This window comes from Mytilus edulis, chromosome 5, assembly GCF_963676685.1.
Source record: "Mytilus edulis chromosome 5, xbMytEdul2.2, whole genome shotgun sequence".
NCBI lineage: Eukaryota > Metazoa > Mollusca > Bivalvia > Mytilida > Mytilidae > Mytilus > Mytilus edulis.
The window spans coordinates 20,175,598-20,200,087 of record NC_092348.1 but is presented as its reverse complement, the minus strand read 5'-3'; the positions used below and the strand labels follow the sequence as shown (position 1 = coordinate 20,200,087).

The window sequence follows — 24,490 nt, the reverse complement described above, 5'->3', positions numbered from 1 at the left end:
CACGCTATTGGGATTTCTCATGTCTTTTCTAGGTAAAAGCCAATAGGAAGAAATGACTTCTTTGCAATAGAACTCATACATTGAAATAGCATGATCATAATCAATTTTGTTGTTCGACAGGTATAGTATGGCAGAGGGTACTCTAGTTAGTTGTGAACCTTGTGGATATAATGGTTTTTCAAGGTCCGCTCAGGTTTGGTGCAATGGTTGTGGCGAGGGCTTCTGTCACGAATGTATCAACGATCGTAAAAGGACAAAAATACTACGATCCCACCGCTTGATATCAATAACTGACTACTTGAAAAGTACAGAACTGTTCATTGATGAAAAGTGTGAGCATCACAAAGAACCATATGATTTTTTTTCTGTTCACAACATGACGGAATCCTTTGCCTTAAATGTTTACAAGAGCATCACAGTAAGTGCACAATATCTAAGCTGTCCGAAGTTGCAAAAGGATCTAAAACTTCTACTGCACTAGCAGATCTTGAAACCGAAATTCGAAGCACGAGTCAAAACTTCGCTAAATACCAGGAGCAGGGAGAAAACACATCCAAAACTTATTTGAAACAGCAAGAACAAAGCATCCGGGATGAAGTTTGTAATATTTGTCGTAAATTTAGTTTAGGTGTATCCAAAAATATATGGTCATACTTATTTAAAGTAACCTGTTTTTCCCTAGAAAAAAGTAAAATCACAAAAAGACTGAACTCCGAGGAAAATTAAAAAAAAAGAAAAGTCCCTTATCAAATGGTAAAATCAAAAGCTCAAACACATCAAACGAATGGACAACAAGTGTCATATTCATGACTTGGTACAGTCATATTCTTATGTAGAAAATAGTGTGACTCTAATGTGACGCTGCTGTTACAGACATATTTGTAGAAATGGCAAATCAAAGTTCTTTGTGCAATGTTGACCACAGTTTTAAAAGTACGATGAATTGGAGAAAATAATAAAAATACATTATGGCAATTAAAAAGCACATTGTTTTAATCGATTATGGTCACAAAATCATATCTGCATTGAATTTCATAGTAGAACTTTCGAAACTTCAACTTATATTTCATCATAGTATGAGAGGTTTATACGATACGAAAATAAAAAGCAAACAATTACAAAAATAAATACTTTATAAATAATTTCAGTCTTTTGTTGTTTTGTTTTTGTTTATTTTAACAAATTGTTGGCTACATCGTATGTTTAGTTGACCTTTTCATAGATGATATCGAATATGTGTACATGTGGTAACTACAATACAATTCCCCTTTCACGAATGTGATCTACTGAATTATACTTTTTACCAGATTTGTAATAACATCAGCAACACGACGGGTACCACATGTGAAGAAGGATCTGCTAACCATTCCGGGGAGCCCCTTAGATCACCCCAGTTTTTGATGAGGTTTATGAAGCTAAGTCTTAAGTTTGATATGTTGTGTCTTCTGTACTATTATTTCTCTGTTTGTCTTTTTTATTTTTAACCATGGCGTTTAGTTAATTTTCAATCTATGCGTTTGACTGTTCCTCTGGTATCTTTCGTCCCTCCTTGGAATTTCCCCTAAAAATTGTGCAAAGAGTGACACATCTAACTACATCATAGCCAGTGTATTAGCACGACACTTTAATTCGTTAATTGTCAGTATACACATATTAATTCACTTATATGAAAAATGATCAGGTTGGATGTTTTGCAAAATTATCACCGTTCATACACAATTTGACACGTACAACAAGAAAATATGAATTTCAAACATTATGTATCTTCATGTTAAAGCAGAATTTAGTTTGTTTTTAAAAATCGTACCAGCTTAAGTGTATTTTTTTAAAATATAGTGCACACTCATATCGATATATCTTCCATATTTTAAAAGCAACACGTTTTCAGGAAAATTCAGGAAATTTTTCCATAACTTTTATATGGATTTCATATTTTGCGTGTGAAATATAGCCGCCATTGTATCTAATGATTTTTATTGTTGCATAATATTTAAAAATATCTAATGAAGCCAATTAAAGTTGAAATCGAAATTATTATAAATTTATGAATTAATATCCTTCTGATGTTTTAAAGTTATATTTTGTGTGTGAGATATTTGGATTAAGGCATGAAATCCTTTGCATTTCATAGAACTGTTATAGATTATCGAGGGTGTTTCTGTTTACAAAACTTTAGATTTTGGAAATATTAGGCCTTCTACTTCAGGAATAGATTACCTTAGCTGTATTTGACAAAAATACTAGTATTTGGAATAGTTTGTCCTCAATGCTCTTCGACATTTTACTTTAAGTGGCTTTTTTTTAACTTTTGTTAAGCGTTTGTGAGCGTCACTGATTAGCCTTTTGAAGACAAAACGCGCGTCTGGTGAAAATAGAAAATGTCAACCCTGGTATCTGACTGATGAGTTTATTTACTACCACTGGGTCGATGCCACTGCTGGTGGGTTTTTTTCCTCGAGGGTATCACCAGCTATGTAGTCAACACTTCTGTGCTGACACGAACTATCATTGATATCGTTGCTTAGGTCCCTGGCTTTATTTAGTCTACGCCGGAACCCTATTCGACATTATTCCACCATCTATTACTGTGTACGGATTTGCCGACGACCATACTGCTAATAAACGTTTCGTGCCAACATTAACGAATGAGATGGATGCAATTCGTGACTTACAGGACTGCGCTGTTCTTATAAACAACTGGATGAACAGTAACAAACTAAAAATGAACAATGCGAAAACAGAGTTTATTCTCTTTGGCAGCTGACAACAACTCTCTAAATGTCAGACAAAAGAAAAAATCATTTGTGGAGATGTTATAAAATCAAAAACATGTATACGGTACTTAGGAGCTTTTCTGGATGAGACTCTAAACTTCAAAGACCATATTACTAAAAAATGTAAGACAGCAATGATGAACTACTACAAAATAAAGTGCATAAGATCCTATCTATCGAAAGAAGCAACTGAAACTTTGGTCTTATCTTTGGTTATTTCACATTTAGATTATTGCAATGTTATACTTTTTGGAGTTTCACAAACTGATTTATATAAATTGCAACGTATACAGAATATGTGTGCCAAACTTGTGTTAAACCGTTCTAAGTATGACAGTGCCAAGCAGGCATTGTTTGACTTACACTGGCTTCCGATCAAAGCCAGAATTACATTTAAAATCTTAACATATATGTACAACTGTCATGTAGGTAATGCACCGTCATATTTGATCAATTTGTTAAATCCTCAAGTGTCGAAACGTTCATTAAGGTCGTCAGAGTCATCTATTGGTTGTTATGCAGTCCCATATAACAAAAAGAAAACTTTTTCAGATAGAAGCTTTAGTACTATTGGGCCAAAATGGTGGAATGAACTAGGTACAAATGTAAGAAACTCTGAATCTTTGGATATTTTTAAATGTCGGTTGAAAACATTGTACTTCCAAAATTATTTTGAACTTTTCTGACTTTTTTCTTGTGTATCACAGTATAAATTTTCAATTTTTGGTATTGTACATACATATTGTATTTTTGTTTAGTATTTTTGTATTTTATATGTCATTTATGTACAACGCCATTGAATACATATTGTATATGTAGAAATAGGCGTTTAATTAAGTTTTCATGTTTCATGTTTCATTGATATGGTCATAAGTTTAAATTAACTGTTTACTAAACTTTGAATTTTTGAAATACTTTTTCTACCCCAGGAATAGATTATCTAAGCTGTATTTTAGAAAACTTCAAGGAATTTTCGCTCCCAACTGATCTTCAACTTCGTATATTATTTGGCCTTTTTTTATTCGAGGGTCACTGATAAGTCTTTTGAAGACAAAACGCGCATCGGGTGCATTAAATACAAAATTTCAATCCTGGTACATGTATCTATGATGAGTTTATTCGCAGCTTGTTGTTTATGTATAAATTGAAAACCCGCGTGCGCCCTTAGTTTCTGACTATAATTTTCAATCTCAAACGGGTAGCATGATATGAATAATTGTCACCAAAAATTATTTAAATAAGGCCGTTAGTTTTCTCGATTGAATTGTTTTACATTGTCATATCGGGGCCTTTTATAGCTGACTATGAGGTATTGGCTTTGCTCATTGTTGAAGGCCGTACGGTGACCTATAATTGTTAATGTCTGTGTCATTTTGGTCTCTTGTGGACAGTTGTCTCATTGGCAATCATACCACATCTTCTTTTTTATATATACAATAGCGATAAAAACCTACAAGTCAGTTATTAAATGGCCCTGACATGATACATTGTAAGATTACGCAAATGACATTCCACCGCGAAAAAATAAACACATTAACTCCTGATTCATGGCACAAAATAAACAAGAAACAGATATAATATCATACAGCAACCAATGACAACCAGTGAGAAAACGTCTGCATTCGGACAGTAATATAACGAAATTGGTGGAATTAAACATGGTTGTAAAGCATTTCGTTGGTTAAACATGTTTGTAAAGCATTTGGTTTGTTGAACATATTTGTAAAGCATTTTGGTGAGTTATTCATGTTTGCATTCTCAATTTCATTGTGAGCGTTCAACACATTTCTTACACTGGACAACGATGTAACAGTAAAACAATTACAAATCAATTGGAAACAAACTCAACACAGATACCAGGATTTAATTTTTTATTTACCCCAGGACGAGCGTTTTTCTCAATAGAAGACTCATCAGAGACGAATCCAAAATAATTAAACAGGCCAAATTAAGAACGAAGTTGAAAAGCATTGAAGGCCAAAATTCCTAAAATTTTTGCCAAATACAGCTAAGGTAATCTGTTCCTGAGGTAGAAATTCCTTAGTATTTCAAAAATTTAAAAGTTTTGTGATGACTTGACTCATGAGTGTATCGAGAAATAAGTTCAAAAATTTGATAAGAGCTGACGACGCCATGACTACAAAAAACAAACATCGATTACAGACATTACAAAAAAAAATTGTGCAACACGACTCCAAATCTCACCAAAAACTGGAATGAACTCAGTTGTTAAGGATTTGTGATGAATGATGTCCATCAAACACTTGAATGAACAAATTAAATATAACAATTTGGAATCCAATGCAAAGGTTTCCTTGAATGGATTTAACCCTCAACAAGGAAATCATGAAGTCCTATTTTGCGTTACTAATGAGCATTATTGTTTTAACTGTCTTAGTCGTATATGTTACACTCTGTCAGGCGCCGAACATCCTTCATCTGTTCGTGTTGTTGAGATCATGATGTTCCATTGCCCTCCTTGTATCTTTTCTCCCTGTATGTTAACTCTAGTCAAACTCTATCTCGGGATGCACTGATTGTGATTTTTTTTCAACTTCAGATACTTTATTTCACTAGTAGTTGTTAACAAAGCCCCTTAATGTTACAACAATGTCACTAAGGTTCTTCCCTGTATTGTTAATTACCAATAAAACCAGGTGATTTCATTGGCAAATGTTTTATAAATCGAAATAGAATAATTCCGTGTCTGTTACAATTTACAGAGTAATAGCTGTCTACATCGTGTATACATTACTTTATTTTACAATGAAAAAGAAAACAGAACTTTGACCGTCTTTTGTTTAGCTTTTAGTTTAGGATTATACAGCGAAACTGAAAGAGCATGGTTTCTGATCGGATCAAGAGGTTTTTTTTTTAATAGTATCTTATCATTCAAATGCACTAAACATTGAATAATATACCTTATCTTATATTTAAACAACAAATTAAGGAGCAATTTTGAAATCAAATTTCTAAAATTTTCCTTTAAAATTTCTCAAAAAGGTATTTTCCGGGTGATGTAAAATTTGTGTATCAATTTAATTTTTTTAGGACAGACACTGATTATGCTTCGTACTATATAATATATGTCTCTCTTAATGCTAAGAACAAAAAAAAAATGTAATTAGAAAACAGTCGACATTATAAAAAAGTTCGACACAGACAAAAGGAGATACATCACTGTCTCAGTGCTCACTTCTTACAATTGTCACTGATCATGTAAAGGTTAATATTTCATTGACAATTTGTGTATGCCTAATAACTCTGAAATAATTTTAATAAATTAAAATTAAAATTAGATTGGATGTTAGCAGACACGAAGGTGTCAAATCTGGAAGGTATTGCATAGTTATTTCACTTTGAACGTTAATGTTTAAAACATTTCCATGTCCGGTAAATGAAATTAGACTAAACTAGACAAGCCTCAGTGATATCTATTATAGTTCTCTTCATAAGATCATGGTACCATTAGTGAACCCATTTATTAGAAATGTTCGGGTAAATACCTTAATCAGACGAACCATCAAAGTTAACCAATTCGTGGCCTCAAAAGTTTAAATACTTATTTCAACTTATTTTATTATATGGTTCAAATATATATATATACAGTTGTTCTTCGACAATACTGTTTAAGATTTAAATCTATAATTAAAATATACATATACACAAAAAATAAAATGATAATATCAAAGCAGACGAATATTCAGATACTTTAAATATATGACATTTGTATAGAAGTCGTGATTAAATATGGAAGACTCTAAATAACTGGTGCCTACTGTGTAGTACATGTTGTAATATGGTATATATTTTTTTAGGATGGTTATTTCTATTTCATTTAGGTAAGTATAAAGGAGTTTAAAAGTGATTATTTATGTGTATCTTTTTAGTAAACGAGGTTAGGGAATCGACAATTGATTTTCGGATGATGGTAGGGGAAGGCACAAACTGGAGAATACCATGACCTGTTGAGAACTAAAACGATACAATCTTCACTAGAAAGTATAAAGGTCAATATTCTGAAAAAATAAGTAAAAGATATTATTGTGTACAATGGTGAAAATAGATAAGCCGTCATATCAACAGATGAAAATGATCATTTTATACGACTAAGTATTATGCCATCCTGTACTCCTTTTCGCCACACAAAAAAACCATGTCATCGCCTTAGTCTACTCACGGTGAAGTAAAGTGGTGATATAAGACCCACAATGAGACTAATGAATAGAAAACAGTATTTCAATTGATGTGGATTCCAAAGTGAAACTCTTAGATTGCTACGTCAAATAGTTTGAATACAAAGTATAAACTGTTACTTTTGGTTGCTGTCTCATTGCATTTTAACTTCCTGCTTTTTTGTCCATAGCACAGTTATTATTGTTATTAAATAAAAAAAAATATTTTGAGGGGTTCATACAGATCTGGAAGATACATCTGTTTTAATATTAAGAAGAGGGAAGGTATTGTTAGGGTACTGTCACATTGATTAAGTCTAGCTTTTATAAAAAGGAAAATAAAGGAAAAAAATCATACGCCAAATAAGAAACCAACAAAAGAAGTCCACATTTTTGGCATCTTATTTGACATTTATAGACATCAAAAGAAGTTTCGATATATACGTTTACTGCTAGTCTTTTGTAACATCTCAGAGTCATCTCGGGTTTCTAGTCATTGAAAATTCGCACGAGCGTTCTTCACAGTTTGAATATAATGCGTTTCCAAATAACAAAGACAAGAATTGACTGACACAAAAGTTCACAAATATTTACATCAAGTCACTTACATAAATACGTAACAAAGTCATCCTAATTCAATTCTCCGCGGCATACACTCTCCACTTCATTTATTCTATTGTTACGCTTGAATGGAAACGCAAATTGTCTATGCTTTCCACACACGCCATGACTCGGCACAATCGTCCCAATTTTGCATCCTTTACACATTCGGATAGCATTATGACTTCAGGTACCTCAATCAAATGTAACAGGTCTTTCTTCCGTTTATGTTTTGTGTCTCTTTCATTGTTTCGAATAACGGGTATTTGTTCTGTGTATTTTTCGGACTGCTCATTATTTCGGATCTATGTATCCGTGACCTTGTCCACCTCACCCGTTAATATAGGGAACTAGCTATTAAAAATGTCACAATATACATTTATATAACATCACCACTGTCTATATACTAGTAACGAAGTCCGTTTAATATTGACATGTTTATTCGTATAGATATTCATATAGCAGTACATGTATCATATAAATATAAAGGTTCACAATATAATTTCTAATTTAACTTGTTACTTCATTCTCATCTATATTACAACTTGTTACTTCAAGCTACTACTCCAATATAACTATAACTGACCAAGACATAAAGTTTCTCACACTATAAACAGCGGTTCTTATATTAGATTAAACATTGCTTAATGGTCCAACAATATTTTGATAAACTTCTAAATGTTATTGCAACTCTTCTGTGTAACCCATGTACCGTATAAACTGTAACATTGATCAAAATGAAAGATCATTGAACTAATTTTGTATTTAATTGTTATAAAAAAAGAAACGACCAGAGACATTGAGTACCAATTGAATAATTTACCGACTGGAGTTATAACATACATATGTGTTGATATTTGATCCCCTTTGCATGTTATTGAAGTTAGTTAACACACGTATTTATATTATTTCAGGTAGTACAGGTGTAAAAGCAGCTTCTTCCACTGCTCAACAAGATGTCGATTACGTGTAAGTTATCTGCGCAAATACAGAATTAAAAAAGTTACCCGTTTTTTGTAATTTTTTATCACGAGTAAAAGTACCTAGACCTCAAAATGTGACAAGCAAGTGATTGTATAGTAGTCTATAAATCACCAAGCTTGACATTCAGTTTTACATCTTTTTATTAGAAGAAATGCTATATCAATTTTATATTCAAATTGTCCAGTTCACTTGCATATCAAATAAACCACATTACCAATGTTTCTAAGTAAGCGGTTACAATCAAGAAAATTCACAATTATCTACCTTCCCATTTTCTTTCAAACGCACCATTCGGCAATGTCTGATGAAAGGATAACATGCTGTTATTTTGTTAGTAAGGTCGATTTAATTATAATCACAATATCTTAAAAAATTGTTGTTTAAAAATCCGTTTCAAGATATCTTTTGAAGATCAGCGGCAAATATTTCACTTAAATTTAGATTAAGTTAACAATAAATATAATAGGTAGAAACTATTTAGTGGATTTTCAATACCAACAAGAAAAGATGTGTTGGATTAGGGGACAAATTATACCTTGCAACAGGTCATATACGAGATGATTAAAGGTACATATCAACGAAATGTATATGCTAATTCGAGAGAACAAAATGACTGGATCAGATATTTAAATTAACAAAACCTACCAGCAGTTTAACAGACAAAACAAAAATAAAATATCGTTGTTTGTGTAAGAGACTTGAAATGCCATTTAGCTAGCAATTAAAATAGACAAAAAACTGACTTATAAATTTTGATATAAAACTGCAAAATTGTATTTCCGAAATTTAATATAGGCTGTTAGCAGAGATTGTCGGTAACTTAATCTTCTTTTAATCTGCACACGAAATTTAACCATTACACTCATTTTGTTGCTGTGTTGGCTTGTCGCTTTTTCTCAACCATCAACGTCATTGTCACTTAATGTTCTGTTTTTAGAAGACAGGCTTTTTTAATTTTTCCTTGAGTCTTCTGTTTCTCCTTTTTTTTTTTTTTACCTTTGATGTCAATTGTATAATTGTCTTAAAGTTTGGTAGTGTAAGGTCTCTTACAGATTTTGTTTTACAGATTTGTTAAATCAATTTTCTACTCGTGATTTCATATTGGGCATTCGGGATGAAAGATATTTGAAAAAAACGGACAATAGGAAGACGACTTCAGTTTATACTAATCCTTTATTCAAAAAGTCGTCTGGGGACTTGTTAACCTGATACTAAGTAGAATAGAATGAATTTAAACATGTATTTGGCAAAAATTGTACAAAACAGAATCGGAAAATACATTTAACTATCAATTATTACATCTGGCATAGCGCCTGCAAGATGCGTCACGATCATTTTTGTGTATTATCTGATAACTTAAAAGGTGATTGTATTCAAAAACATAAATTATTCTAATTTCCAAATTTGTCAATTTGTCAAACGAGGTTATACTAGGTATTCATACATGTCAAAAGAAGGAAATACTTATGGCAAGACTTTAATTACTTGATTTAGATACTATCTTGATTATACAGTTCAGATTTAGTCTGTTAATTACCTTGCTCTACGATTATACGTGTATGTTTTACGCTTCATACGAATTAAATGTGTTTATATTCATTTCATTGTGAAATTCTGTTTCATTTTTATAATGTATTTAGTGTTGTTTTTATTGTGATTAAGATTTTAATACAATGTGGACTGTTGTACCTCTAATTTTGAAATTTTACCTATTATGTGTTTTTGTTTTGTTATCACATTGTTGTCAATATAATGGAATCTTTAACGACTGTCACAATAGTGAGAGGTTTAGAAATAAATAAAAGCAGGTTTAATTCACCATTGTTTACATCAGAAAATGTCTGTACAAAGTAAGGAATATAGTTGTTATCCATTCGTGTGATGTGTCTTTTGGCTTTTTATTTTGCCTATGATTAGGGTCTTTTCGATTTCAATATTTCTCGGTATTTTTGTTATTTTACTTTTTCTAACACATGCTACATGTATCAAGTATTTGTATAGTAAAATCTCGGATGTATCAGGCATTTTAAATATCAAATAGTTGTATCTTTTGTTGTGCTGTACACATCTGAAGCATATCACGTAGTATATAGCTCGTAACCAAAATAAATAAAATATAACGAATAACAGATGCAAATTTTAAAATTTAATAAAACATGGTGATTCAGATCTGACTTGGATTCAGTTGTTCAAGTTGATTAATATTATGTTTCACAAACCACAAAAGTTTCATTAAACATTTCGGCGAGCTTATATTATGAGCTGAAATTTTGTTGGTATTGTTCTACATTATTCGTTAGACAAGAAAGGATGTCTTTCCAATGTTGTTTAATTTTTATTACAAAAACATTGAGAGAAAAAAACAAAAAACACATTTTAATAACAAAATGAATATAGTTTATAAGGCTTCCCAAAAGTTTTGTTCTACGTGAAAAAAGCGACATAAGGTGTGTTATTCGTGTAACATTTTGTAGATATTGGAATAAGTGGTGATGTTTAGAGACTTAAAACAAATTCCCTCTCATATTCCTCACTTTTCTTTTTTTATCAAGTTTAATCTACACTCTAAGGTTAATTGAAAATATCTTTCACAGAATAACTGATTAGAAGTTAATTTCAGAATGTGGTGCTACTTTACATGAGGACTTTCTTTTTAAAGTGCGTTAACCATATTTATCCAATTTACTGTTGTGTTAGATCAGCAATTGCAATTGTCTATGCAAGAAGTGGTAAGTTATTTTAAAAATTAGTGTGAAAAGGCATTCAACTCTGTGTTTTTTTTCAAGAGGGATTTTATTTTATTTTTCAGGGTTACAATTATTATTGCCTCCATAGCAGGTGGAATGGTTCTTATGGTGATTGTTATTTTGATTGTACGATGTGTATGTTTGAAGTGTAAAAAGACACCTGTCCGAAATATACGAGCACGTGGTCCGCCATCATGTACGTATGTTAGAATCGCCGCAAAAAAGTATTTAGCTGCTTTCATTTATAAAAATTATTACATTCGTATAATACGTATGCTTGACAAGACGGCAGAGAATTTATATTATTGCTTGAACAATTGAAATTTCAAGAAGTGTAATGTGTTCCATATAAAACTAAATTCAAATGTACAATCAAAAAACTAAAATGCAAAACAAAACAAAATTATGATAACGGAAAAGGCATCGCGTCATTTGTTTACAAGTAGTCATATGTGTATTTTGAACAACGCCATGGGAAAATACGAAAACGACAAAAGGACAAACATTAATACACAAAACACTAACAAGACGACTTAGGACTGAGCAACAACAACCCCATAATAATCTGGGGGTGTTATCGTGTGCAATGGAAGGGTAATTAGATTCTGATCAAAAGATGTCATTGTAGTGTTTTTCATGTAAGTAAAAACCCGTTAATAAGTCTAAGTGGGTAGGCTTCATTCGAGAAAAACAGTTAAAACACATCTGTTGTCATCGGAGATATTCTATAACAGTCAACCAACTCGTGCTAGCGTCCGTATATTTTTGAAGTGATGATTTTAATTCTCCACTTGACACTTTTGATTAACTAGCAAATGTTCGATATTATTGAAACAGAAAAGATGTTCTATAAAAGATCGTTAGGTTGTTTTGATATCCACATCGGATTCTTGCTACCACTAGTGAGCGTGGTTTCACAATAACTATGAAACCTGGTTTTGATTGCTGAAAAAAATTGACGTAAAACATAAGAAAGAAGTTTCGTCCACTTACAAGACCTAGCGATATAACGTTAACGTTGTTTGTCAGGACTCATTTGTAATTTATGTATCCAGTGAACTAACAAAAATACTGAACTTCCGAGTTAATTCAAAACGGAAAGGCCCTATTCAAATGGCAAAATCAAAAGCCTGATTTTATATCTAATCAAACCTCTCACTTGTATGACAGTCGTTTAAAACTCTGTTATCTTGACAAGAATATGTGAACAATAACAAAATAGACATAATAGGTAAACATGTAAAAAAAAGGAATACAGCATTCAACATTGTGTTATAATCTTAATCACTATATAAACAAACAAAAATGTAGGACAAAAAAGGGAAATATAGAAAAAAAACCATTAGTGAAAATGAAAGAAAGAATACAAAAATTTACAATAGCACAATAACACAATGACGGCATGTATAAGTACAGAGCAACGTCAAATGAATCTATTACAATAAATAGACTAACCAGTAAAAGTAATAATTTACGAGGACAAATAAAAGAACACCATGTTACACAACGTCTGTACTGAGAATCTATATAATCATCGTGTATTATTTGTGAAGCCGACACGTCATATTTATCAACAAGGAATTGGTAATTTCCGATGAATATTTTTAGAATAGGATACGACTAACTTTAACATTTACCTGGTTCATCAACTTTCTGCTAAAACACTGATTCACGATTTACAAGTCTGAGTAGCAGTTGCAAGATCGTGCATACTGAATGAGTTGGGAAATGTATAGCTCATATGCAGATGACATTGGTATACTGATTCGTAGGTGGGGAGATTGATAATTTTAAAATTAAATTCGTCTCGTTTGACATACATTCTGATAATTAGGTTACCGCGTATGTCAAATTCGAGGAATAAGTTTCGAAATGAGGCTGAGGAATGAAATTGAGAATGGAAATGGGGAATGTGTCAAAGAGACAACAACCCGACCATAGAAAAAACAACAGCAGAAGGTCACTAACAGGTCTTCAATGTAGCGATACATTCCCGCACCCGGAGGCGTCCTTCAGCTGGCCCCTAAACAAATATATACTACTTTAGTGATAATGAACGCCATACTAATTTCCGAATTGTACACAAGAAACTAAAATTAAAAAAATACAAGACTAACAAAGGCCAGAGGCTCCTGACTTGGGACAGGCGCAAAAATGCGGCGGGGTTAAACATGTTTATGAGATCTCAACCCTCCCCCTATACATCTAGCCAATGTAGAAAAGTAAATGCATTACAATACGCACATTTAAAATTCAATTCAAGAAAAGTCCGAGTCTGATGTCAGAAGATGTAACCAAAGAAAATAAACAAAATGACAATAATACATAAATAACAACAGACTACTAGCAGTTAACTGACATGCCAGCTCCAGACTTCAATTAAACTGATTGAAAGATTATGATTTCATCATATGAATATCAGGCACAATCCTTCCCGTTAGGGGTTTAGTATCATACCATCATAACATATATGAGAAGAACATAACCCGTGTCATGCCAACAACTGGTTTTTTAATAAATGTGTTTAGTTCCGATGCAAAGACCCTATAAGTGAATCAATATTAACGCCAAAATAAGCAATCTTTAGTGACCTGACAACAGTATCGTAACTATATCCCTTCTTGATAAGTCTATTTAAAGGTTTTGTCAGTTTCTGAGGTGAATACTGACATTTTTGTGCTTTATAAAGAATATTTCCATAAAAAATTGGATGTGAAATACCTGAACGTATAAGAAGTCTGCATGTTCAGCTATATTTACGAATGATGTCCTTATACCGATGATAAAATTTAGTAAATGTTTTGACTAGTTTGTGATATCGAAAACCCTGGTGTAATAATTTTTCAGTAATACATTAATTTCTCTCGTTAAAATCTAAAACATTGTTACATACACGAGCGAATCGTACAAGTTGAGATATATAAACACCGTAAGATGGTGACAATGGAACGTCACCATCTAAAAATGGATAATTAACGATAGGAAATGAAAAATCATCTCTTTTATCATAAATTTTAGTATTAAGCTTTCCGTTAGTGATATAGATATCAAGATCGAGGAAAGGGCAGTGGTCATTGTTAGTATTAGCTTTATTTAAAGTAAGCCGTGTCTGTTGATCTGTTCTCTAAAATACACTTTATGCAATGTTTACAGAATTTACTTTACACATTCAATATCTGTGTTAATTTAAGTCTATTTCCACGCCGAGCATTCTGATATCAAATATGATCGCTTCGACAAAAAAAGTTACTTTAACAACGTCTCACACAAAAAAAAGGAAAAACGCAAATAAATTTCAAGTAGACAGCACTAGCTATAAATAACATGTCTACACATAGAACAAACCGAATCCATACATTTTAGTTAGGAAACTCACACTACAAGTAACGCTATTTATATTACCAAATATGTATATAGCAGATTACTGCAATCGTTTCTTATTCATTCATGTTAAATTCTCAGTATAACATGAAATGATATTTTTTGCTTTTTGTTTCATGTCTTTTGTCTTGCACAATTTGTGTTGTTTTTAGTGGTTTTACAAACACTTTATGGAGTAAAATCATATGAAAGGCAGAGGCAAGAGTAAACGTAAATGATACGGCAATCAACCCTACTGCAAAATTAAAACAAAAGTGAAGACAAAAAGAAGTAAAGCACGGTTTAAAAATTGTGGTACTTTTCCGTTTGAAATGTAATGTAAATTTTATTTCTATATTTTTATATAACAGATGAAGACACTAGAAGACCCTATCGACTTCCTGCTCCACCAGCGTATTCACCTCGAAACTATAATTATCCATCTCATCCGCCACCAGCCTACGAAACACATATATCGCTCCCTGGAGTAACGGAATAGTCAACACAATATTTTATTCACACATTGTTGTCGTTATTTACAGTTTACAAAATCATTTCCATGTTAGTTAAGTCTAAGTTGTATATTCGATTGAAGCAACGTACCAGTAATTGTAAACTCTCTGCATAATTTGTTTTGTTGTTAAAATAAATATTTAGAAATCAATATACAAAGTCTATGTAAAGACGAATCTCACTGCAAAAAAAAAAAGACATTAGTTACAGATCATCAACAGAAAAAGACCTTAAGATGAAAGCCATAAAATACTAAACATTTGTTGATGGCGAAAACATACATGTTCTACCGTGCTGCTGATGTAATGACCACTAACACTTAGCTTTGTTTGTATTGATTCTAAAAATAATTATAAAATCATTATAGCAATTCATTTAGGATCAAATAAAAAGAAAAATATTTTTAAAAACATAATGTGTATCCTAAAATTTAGTTGCATATGAAATATTTCAACGATTTTCTACTTCTTAATTATTTCAAAATTATATCTCCAGTAAAAAAATATTAACATTGTCATAACCTTTATTGAACAGAGACAAAAGTTGCGTAATCTTTGGAATTGTTTGCTAGTATACAAAAAAATATGATAACAATGTGTTATCTTGTCATATGTTTTCAACAGTGATTTCAAATGATGTCAGGATATGTAGTCAATCAGTTATAGTTATCCCATTCGGACACACCGAGTCCAAATGGGATAACTATTTTACATCCAAGCTGTTCTAGGATATATGAAAAACCATACCATTATAATATATTTTATATATTACCATAAAATATATACCCTTAATGACCCCCGAACACGATGTTTAATTATGAAACGATGTCAATTCGCCCTACTGGCTAAACGGCCCAATTCTATATCGCCACTTTCTAATAAATCGACCCACTCTTGTTTACCAACTCGCTCCACTTATTAAAAGGTTTGAAATCCCATTGAATAAAGGTCTGCCAAATCTCCCCACTTATGAAAAATAGAAAATCCACGATGAAATTAAGTCGTGACGACAGACACAGTCACTAAGAAAGTTGTAAGTGGGGCGAGGTGGTTAAAACGTGGTGCGATTAGGTCTAGGGCGATTTTCCAGTGTGGCGAGTTATCTTAATTTTTCCCTTTAAATATGTTAAATTACTGAGAGTTCTTATCCAGTCGTCCTTGTGTAGGGGTTTGATTTGTTGACTTATATGCTTAAGGTCTTGAGTTCGAATCATTCCCGCCAAAATGTTACAGAACAAAGGAAAGCAGGTAGAAATAGAAAACTCCAGCTGGGGTGATCTGGTAGGGGTAATCCGGCGCAGATCACCCCTGGTAGAACAAACGAACTGGGATGTAATTTAAAGTAACACCTATTCAATGTATAACAATGAATATTTTTATCGATATCATCTTTTCGGTACACAAGAGAATTATTTCTTCAAGAAGTGTCCAAGTAAAAAAAATAAATGTACTAGTGACTACGAAATCGTTTACTTTTTTTGTCTTTCGCATACAAGAACCCTTCCGATTGAATTGTCATCGTGTTGCAGATGAAAGTTGAAAGTAAGATGGCATGCATTCAGACAAAAAAGCACACCAGCATTGGCATTATCATGGTCGTTTCTGCATTTCAGATTGTTTCCCCTTCAACTACCCCACTTGTGTTTCAAGCTCTCATCACGAATTCAAAGACGTAAAAGAGTATTAGCAAAAAATAACAAAAAAAAACCTCAAAAAACGATTTACATGTTTAAATGCCTCCCCATTATTATGGTTTGGCTACAACAAAATCAAACACTTCGATAACCATCTTAGACAAACATATTTCAAATTCGTCAGTCAATTTATGATGACATCTATAAAACTTGTAAATCCTGAATGGTCGTCTTGAACACCTGAACAATTTGTGAACTCTCCCCTATACTAAATTAAGGACAATATCATATTTTTCAATTCGGGCGTATTGAACTCAGAAGTCTTTTTGCAACTTTGACAAGACGTGTACTTTTATGTGCAGAATTAATAAGCAAGTGATTTAATTAGAAATTTCTTAGAGGAAAACAAACCAACCTGTATTGTATGGTTTAATAATTTAGCATAGTAATTTTTCTTTATTTTTATAAGGGTTTGCTCTGAAAGTCAATTTTCTGAAGTCTGTGTCTCAAGAAATGTTCTATTATCGGCATGATTGAAAATCATTGTAGTTTGCCATCTCTAAGACTACATTATTTTGTTTATACTTTGATAACACAAATTTTAAGTTAGGCAACCAACATATTCTTTTGTAGACGCTTTTAAAGTTATCGAAGTTATGACATATCATTAATAGGCTAATACACGTACATAAATGAAAACTTTACACAAGTATCAGGTGTTTAATTCAGATGGATCATTGCTCAGATTGGATTATCTCCCGTATTCCAATCGCAATTAAATCGTTGCAAATCCATAATATTTATGCGAGATACGTCTCTTCCAAAATTTCATGTTTAACTTATATATCATTTTAATTTACTGAATATGAACCTTAGAATAACTATAAATGTATTCTATATCCCTCCAGTCAAACATGACAACATGTCAGCTTCAAATCATGTCATTATCTAACTAGAATGTAGAATAGATTACTAAAGTACCGGAGCTGTATTTGACGAAACCTGTCGAATTTTTTGTGCATCAAGGACTGGAAACTCATTAGCAGCGAAACAGTTATGATAATATTTCTAAACATCTTATACTGATTTCAGTGCGCCGTCTGAGTCTATATCATTGCCGATGTCGGTTTCTTGCAAGAGTGTACCACCAGCCTTGTAGTCATCACTACTGTGTTGTTATAAATTATCATTGATATAGTCATAATTAAAATTAACTGTTTTACAAAATTTTGAACTTTTCGAAACATAAAGGATTTTCTACATTGAGAATATAATACACAGGCTACATTTTGCAAAACCTTACGGGATTTGTGTCTTCAACGTTCTGCAACTTTTAACTTTTAACTTTCTTTGACCTTTTATTTTCTTTGATTTTGGGGTTATTTAATAAGTCATTTGTGGACGAAACGCGCGTCTGGCTTACCAAACTGTAAGCCTAGTACCTATTTTAAGTTTACTGTAAACCAACTTATTTTCGCGGATACTTTATTTCGAGTTTTACCAATTTTAGTCCGTTTTGCGCCTTTTAAAATTCGCGATTTTCTTATTTACTTGATGTAGATTAATAACGATTTACCTATTCGCGACGATTTATTTTCGCGTTATTTTTCTACTCGCGAAAGTCACGAAAATAAATCGCTCGCGAAAATAAGTTGGTTTACAGTATGGCCGTGTGCTTATGAAAATTACCTGCCAACAGGTAAGCTCAACGGATTGAAAAGTTACAATAAAACAAACCATTTAAAAACATGAATAATAAAAAATGCCTTGACGAAACAACTAGATAGATCAAATCATCTTTTGACCATAAAATATTTCAGAATTTATCAAACAATATCAATCCATAGATCATTTTGTTATACAAGTGTGCCACCTGTTAGAATGGTGCAATCATTCTTTATAGTGTATATTACCAATTAATACTTTCCATTCAACTATCACAATAAAGGTATGATATTGTCGAAATCATAATGGCAAAGTGTATCAGATGGTTAATACCAGGCTGGATGCACAAACCTCTAGATAGGAATTATGCATTTTATCCAATATCGTAATAGCATACAAACACAAACACACAAACACACAACCACACGGACGACAGTAAGGAATGGTTTTGAAGTAAACTTTATGAAGTTGAGAATATTTCGATTTTCTAAAATGAACTTTCCAATTTTATTTTACATATATCGATTCCCGTCCATTTCTTTTTACAGTATTACAGACAACGAGTTGAAAACAAACTGTTTAATTTATAGCGGATGATATTCTTATTTCGGACAAGAGAGAGCTAAAAATCCCAATCAAACCATAGCAGAAAAAAAAACCTTGATTCTACAAAATGTTAGACAGAAACTTAATTAATACGCAACTTCAACCCCACCACAAATGGAGGTACCCCCCCAGTGTTTGCAGGTCCGGCATCAACACTGCATCTGGTCTGTTATGAGAATTCAGTCCTGCATTTCAAAAACAAAATAAGTTTAATACGGAAATGCGACAAACAAGCTTGTATTTGTCGAAAAACTTCTTTTTATTTCGATCTTTCAATCCTGGTATCTATGATGAGTTTATTTTATGTTAATAGGTAAAACAGGTTTTCCGGAAAAAGTCTTTTACGTGTGGCTTGTGACGCTGTTTTAATATCGCAATGTATTTTGGCAAAAACCTCTTCTTTTAAAAAAAGTTAAGTACTCAATTATGTATGAAGTCAATATGACATGCATATGAATCGTGTATTTATTATGTGTTATTTATAACGCGTTTGTAAACCTGTTGACGTAATTGTCCCTTTTTGAGTTGTATATCGTAACTTTTCAAATTTGACTTAATCTTTCAATTAATTTAATTCATTTTTTAAGACATTCAATAAAATACTTTTGTCAAAATGTAGAATTCTGTATTTGATTTGTATTCATTCTATCCCTTGAATAACATTCAAATTTATAAAGACACGGGTTAGGGTAAAAAGCCATTATACATTTGTATGTTGTTTTGAAAAATAAATTCAAAGCATATTTTATAAATAGTACAAACTTTTACGGTGTCTTGAAGCGCTATATGTTTAACTTTCTCGCTTCGTTTGACCTATTGTTTTAACTCACGATTATTATTGGGTAGATTAACCAAACAAAAAGTGTTAATTCTTTAAAAGTCGGGTTGGATTTTTTAATTTTTTTTTTACAGATTTATATTATATAATGGATACATATTATGAATAATTCATATAGATTCAGAAATATTTTGGAAATTATATTTTGTTTTCTCTTGTTATTTACAGGTATGTTGTTATCACTTAGGTCGTTAATTTGCCTGTGACAAAAAAAAATTGAAAAAAAAAGCAAAAACAAAATATCAAATTTCATGTCTGCTGTCTGAGAAAAAAAACCAACCAGATATCTTATTGTCAAGGTATACAACAATGTTTTTTTAATGTATTGGAATGTATCTAAAAAAGACATATGGTAAAGAGTAGTAAATGTGTGTTTTGTCAACAAATGGGAAGCATATAAAAATCATGTTATAATAAGACAATAACAATCAAAACCAATGAGTAAACAAAGACTCACAAAAACCAAAGAACATTTACATCAACAGTTGTAAATAATAATTAAGAAACAACACGAACTCCACTAAAAACCGGGAGTGAAATCAGGTGCTCCGGAAGGGTCAGCATTTCCTGCACCGCATATATTGACAGTACTTGGTAAAATATTGTCTGGCTGATCCTTTGTATTACAATAGGGGTTTCCGGTTTCATTGTAAACATGATAATTCGTGGTTATAAGTTACTTAAATCGATTATGCATTGTTTTATAATTTCTCAATAATAGAATATTATTGCCACACAACAGCAAATATTATATAAATTGCATACTCTTAATGAAGGATTGAATATAGGTATAAAATATATTGAATGCTACTTTAAAGGATGCAAATTTAATTTATATAATAAAATAATACTTAATCAGATGCATGCTTACGGAGCGCTTATCTAGATTTAACATCATAACGAATGCTCAAACCAAAAAATTGTAAATCCAGTGAGGATAAATATAGAATGTTTGGTTTTCTTCCCACTGATATCGTCAAATATGAAATGCGAGCCACAATGCTTCACATTTTTAAAGTGACTTTGGATTCGATTTGTTCATTTCATGATATCAGAATTATATATACTTTTCTGATGTCATAACAAAGAATGTAATTATAAAAATCAAGGCTCAATATATGTAAAACAAACAAAAAATGGCTATAGTCGTATCCCTCTTTTAAGTTACAGGACAAGAGAGAAGGTGAAAATAAAATATATGGTATGAACAAGTATAAAGCAAACGTTGGAACCTGGTAAACATTTAAAAAGTACAAAAACAGTATCAATACTTATATGGAAATCAAAATTGATAATCCGAAGCAGGCCACAACAACTCCCTGCAATCTATTTAAAACACAAAAAACAAACAAAAAATAGAAAAAAGTCTAGATTATGACCTCAGCAGTAAATCATGAAAATAAATTGATACAATTTCCGAGAAGGCTGATTTTCAATATTATTATACTACTTTGCTACTTTTTTTTAATTTCATTTCCAAATAAAATTTGTAGGTTTTTGCTTTAGTAAAGAATGTAGTGGTGCATTAAATGGACACTATGATACAGAATCATGTGCTGTCGGGGGCTGCTGCATACCAAGTGACGGTACAGGTGACACACGGTGTTGTATACCAACATTGACACTTATATTGGTATCTGTCTTTATTGGAGGTACTATCGTTACTATCATTGTGGTAATTCTGTGTTGTGTAATATGTCGATACCGAAAGAAAAGGAAACTTCGACAGAGACTAGACGAAAGGCGTCGGCGACAGAGGGAGAGAGATCAGGAAAGACAGAGGAGACTTATGATGGATCCTTTTGTAAATGGGGATCCTTTTCTAGCCACAGGACAAGAGGGTAGCTTTAATTTGTTAATCATATTAGCATTTGCCAAAATACGAAGATGTGACATAACCAGCAATGAGAAAACAACACAAACCAAATAATGATTATGGGTTTGAAATAAAACAATTAAAGAGAAACAAATTTGATATAAAAACAATAAAAAACGAAATGTACACATTGAAAGACAACATCACTTTAAACAGAATTGTAAGACCAAAATATGAATGTTCCGTTTTAAAAGAAACTCATTTATTTTCTGATATAAAAGTGTCTGCCTACCATTTAAAACGTGGGATCGCCCTCAGTTTTTGGTGGGGTTCGTGTTGCTCAGTCGTTCGTGTTTTGTATATTGTTTGTCTTTTGATCGTTTAAGTGTTTTACCATGCCATTATCAGTTCGTTTACGACTTATAGGTTTTGTATCTTAAATCTCTCTTTGGTTAAAGTGTAAGTTTTTGTTAGGATGATCTTGAATGTTTATTGTACTAGTGTTTAGTTTCCAAAAATATTGATCTCGATATACCTGACAATGCTCATTCAAGAATGATGAGTAACAAGCACCAAAATCAGTGTCACACTAAACCACATTTGAGGAAAAAACAAGGCAAGTAAACTATCGGAGTGTATGGTTAACGTTTATTTAAACACATTGAATGATGATGTAGAATGTCATCAAATATACCAGGCACATAATTATGTACACCAGACATGCGTTTCGTCTACTAATGACTCATCAGATACGCTCGAATAAAAAGTTAAAAGGTCAAGATAAGTACGAAGTTGAAGAGCATTGATGAGATTTTGAAAGGTTTTGTCAAATACAGCCGAGGTAAAACATGAAGTTGATTATAGCAAATGATCTCGTGGACAATGGTCGACAATCGACATTTTCTTATATACGATATCCATAGAACTAAATGTTATACAAAACATGAAAACGTTATTAATGCAGAGTTTCGACAACGGATGGTATTGAATAAATTTGGACAACATTTAAGTTGATAATGACTTGTTTTAATTATTTTAAGTTGAAGGTACATCACAGCCTCCACACTACCATGGTCAGGAAACAGATACAAATATACCACAGCAGCCACCGCCATCTACACAGGCACCAACCCACGCTCCAAGACAGGCACCTACACAACAAAACAGATATGTTCCACCCCCATATCCAAATTCTCCACCACCAGCATATTACTCAAGAATAGGTACACGTCATGAGAACAGACATACAAGTAGGACACGAAATTCTACAATGGAAAGTCGCAGTTCTTTTCAAACAGACGAAATACAACCAGAAGTGACAATCGTTGAAAGTCCTTCAACTTCTATTCAACCTCCCGCAACGGCACCAACTATACAGCAATCTAATTCCAGAAATAGTAATTCTGTCTCAAGAATAAATACAGATATTCCATTAGGATTAGTTGCAATTAACAATTCTAACAATAGAAATAATAGTCGTATTCACAATGAACAGCGTGTTCTTACGATTCAGGACCTTGAATCAGACGACAAAGAAGATGCTTTAGGAGAAATATCAAAACCTGAATCTAGAATGTCAACCAAATTTTCATTTTACCAAAACAATGTAAGTAGACTATCAATGCATCCTGAGGAAAAAAGTCCTTCGATGCGAAACTCAAGGACAAGCACTAAAATGAACAAGGAAAGTCCAACTATAAGTGATACAAGAAATGTGACAAATAAGAATTCCAGAAATTCAATCAAATCCGAAACAAGGAATTCTGTAAACAATGAATCTCGGGTGTCTTCACACATAATGCCTTCAGTATCAAATAATGAACAACCGAGGATATCGAATGATAACAGAGGTTTGTTTATCAAGAGTAGGATATCTGTGGTTCCTGAGGACTTAGGAAGAGATGACATTATTACACGTAACAGTTCACATGGTCGTAGCTATGTCAGATCGGTTGATCCCGACGAACGTGTAGTCAGTAACTTAGATTATGTATAGAGCTATTTAATTCTTTCATGTCATCGTAGTAGGTGTGATAGAAACCCCAAACAATTACTAGTCGTTAAATTGTACAACCATTTCAGAATTATGTCAATTCTATTCATATTTGAATAGTACAACTAACTCTGGACACTCCAATGCTGAAATGTTCGTTGTGAATAACTATCGACAATTTACACAGTTTTTGTTATATTTTCAGTATTATTTAGGATTTATTCACAATTTTCTTTGAAAGATGTCTGTAAACAATATGACAGTTGTTTTCCATTAGATTTGTTGATTGATATAGTCTAAAGTTTTTTCCAGGTTTGATGAACCCGCTGTTTGAATCTACCTTACTTGATATTTTGAACATTCATTTTTTGAATTCGTGCTTTACGTTTAAAACTACAAATTATAAAACGAAACTTCGTTTGTATTGTTTTTACTGCTCATTGTGTCATTTGGAGTGAGGAAAGGGAGGTAAGTCAAAATATTTTGACCTTTACATTTGAATAACACAAAACAGTTTGTATGATCGTATATCTCCACAAATGTTACACATGATATGAGACATATAATTTGAACCTTCAATATAAACAGTAATATCACACAATACGATATGACGTATATATTTTTTCAATAGTTAATAGAAAAACATACACCTTACTAGTAACTTAACATTCAAACTACAATAAAGAAGATCATGCAAGACCGTTAATAATGACACAGTTGATTGCTTCCTTTGAGCCTGTATATAATTAACATACTTTTAAAAAAGACATGTTGACTGAATTTAAA

At 32.1% G+C, this 24,490-nt stretch overlaps 2 protein-coding genes across 2 annotated transcripts; both read left to right on the top strand.

Moving 5' to 3' along the window:
• The first annotated feature begins 6,385 nt into the window (after nucleotides 1-6,385).
• Nucleotides 6,386-15,515, top strand: LOC139525406 (uncharacterized). Its single transcript, XM_071320728.1, has 4 exons — nucleotides 6,386-6,616; nucleotides 8,464-8,518; nucleotides 11,343-11,476; nucleotides 15,012-15,515. Exons 1-4 carry the CDS (start codon nucleotides 6,574-6,576, stop codon nucleotides 15,137-15,139), a joined length of 360 nt encoding a protein of 119 aa, XP_071176829.1. The 5' UTR covers nucleotides 6,386-6,573; the 3' UTR covers nucleotides 15,140-15,515.
• A 4,372-nt stretch (nucleotides 15,516-19,887) lies between these two features.
• Nucleotides 19,888-24,122, top strand: LOC139523174 (probable serine/threonine-protein kinase tsuA). Its single transcript, XM_071316980.1, has 3 exons — nucleotides 19,888-20,063; nucleotides 21,389-21,736; nucleotides 22,752-24,122. Exons 1-3 carry the CDS (start codon nucleotides 19,997-19,999, stop codon nucleotides 23,705-23,707), a joined length of 1,371 nt encoding a protein of 456 aa, XP_071173081.1. The 5' UTR covers nucleotides 19,888-19,996; the 3' UTR covers nucleotides 23,708-24,122.
• The last annotated feature ends 368 nt before the right edge of the window (nucleotides 24,123-24,490 follow it).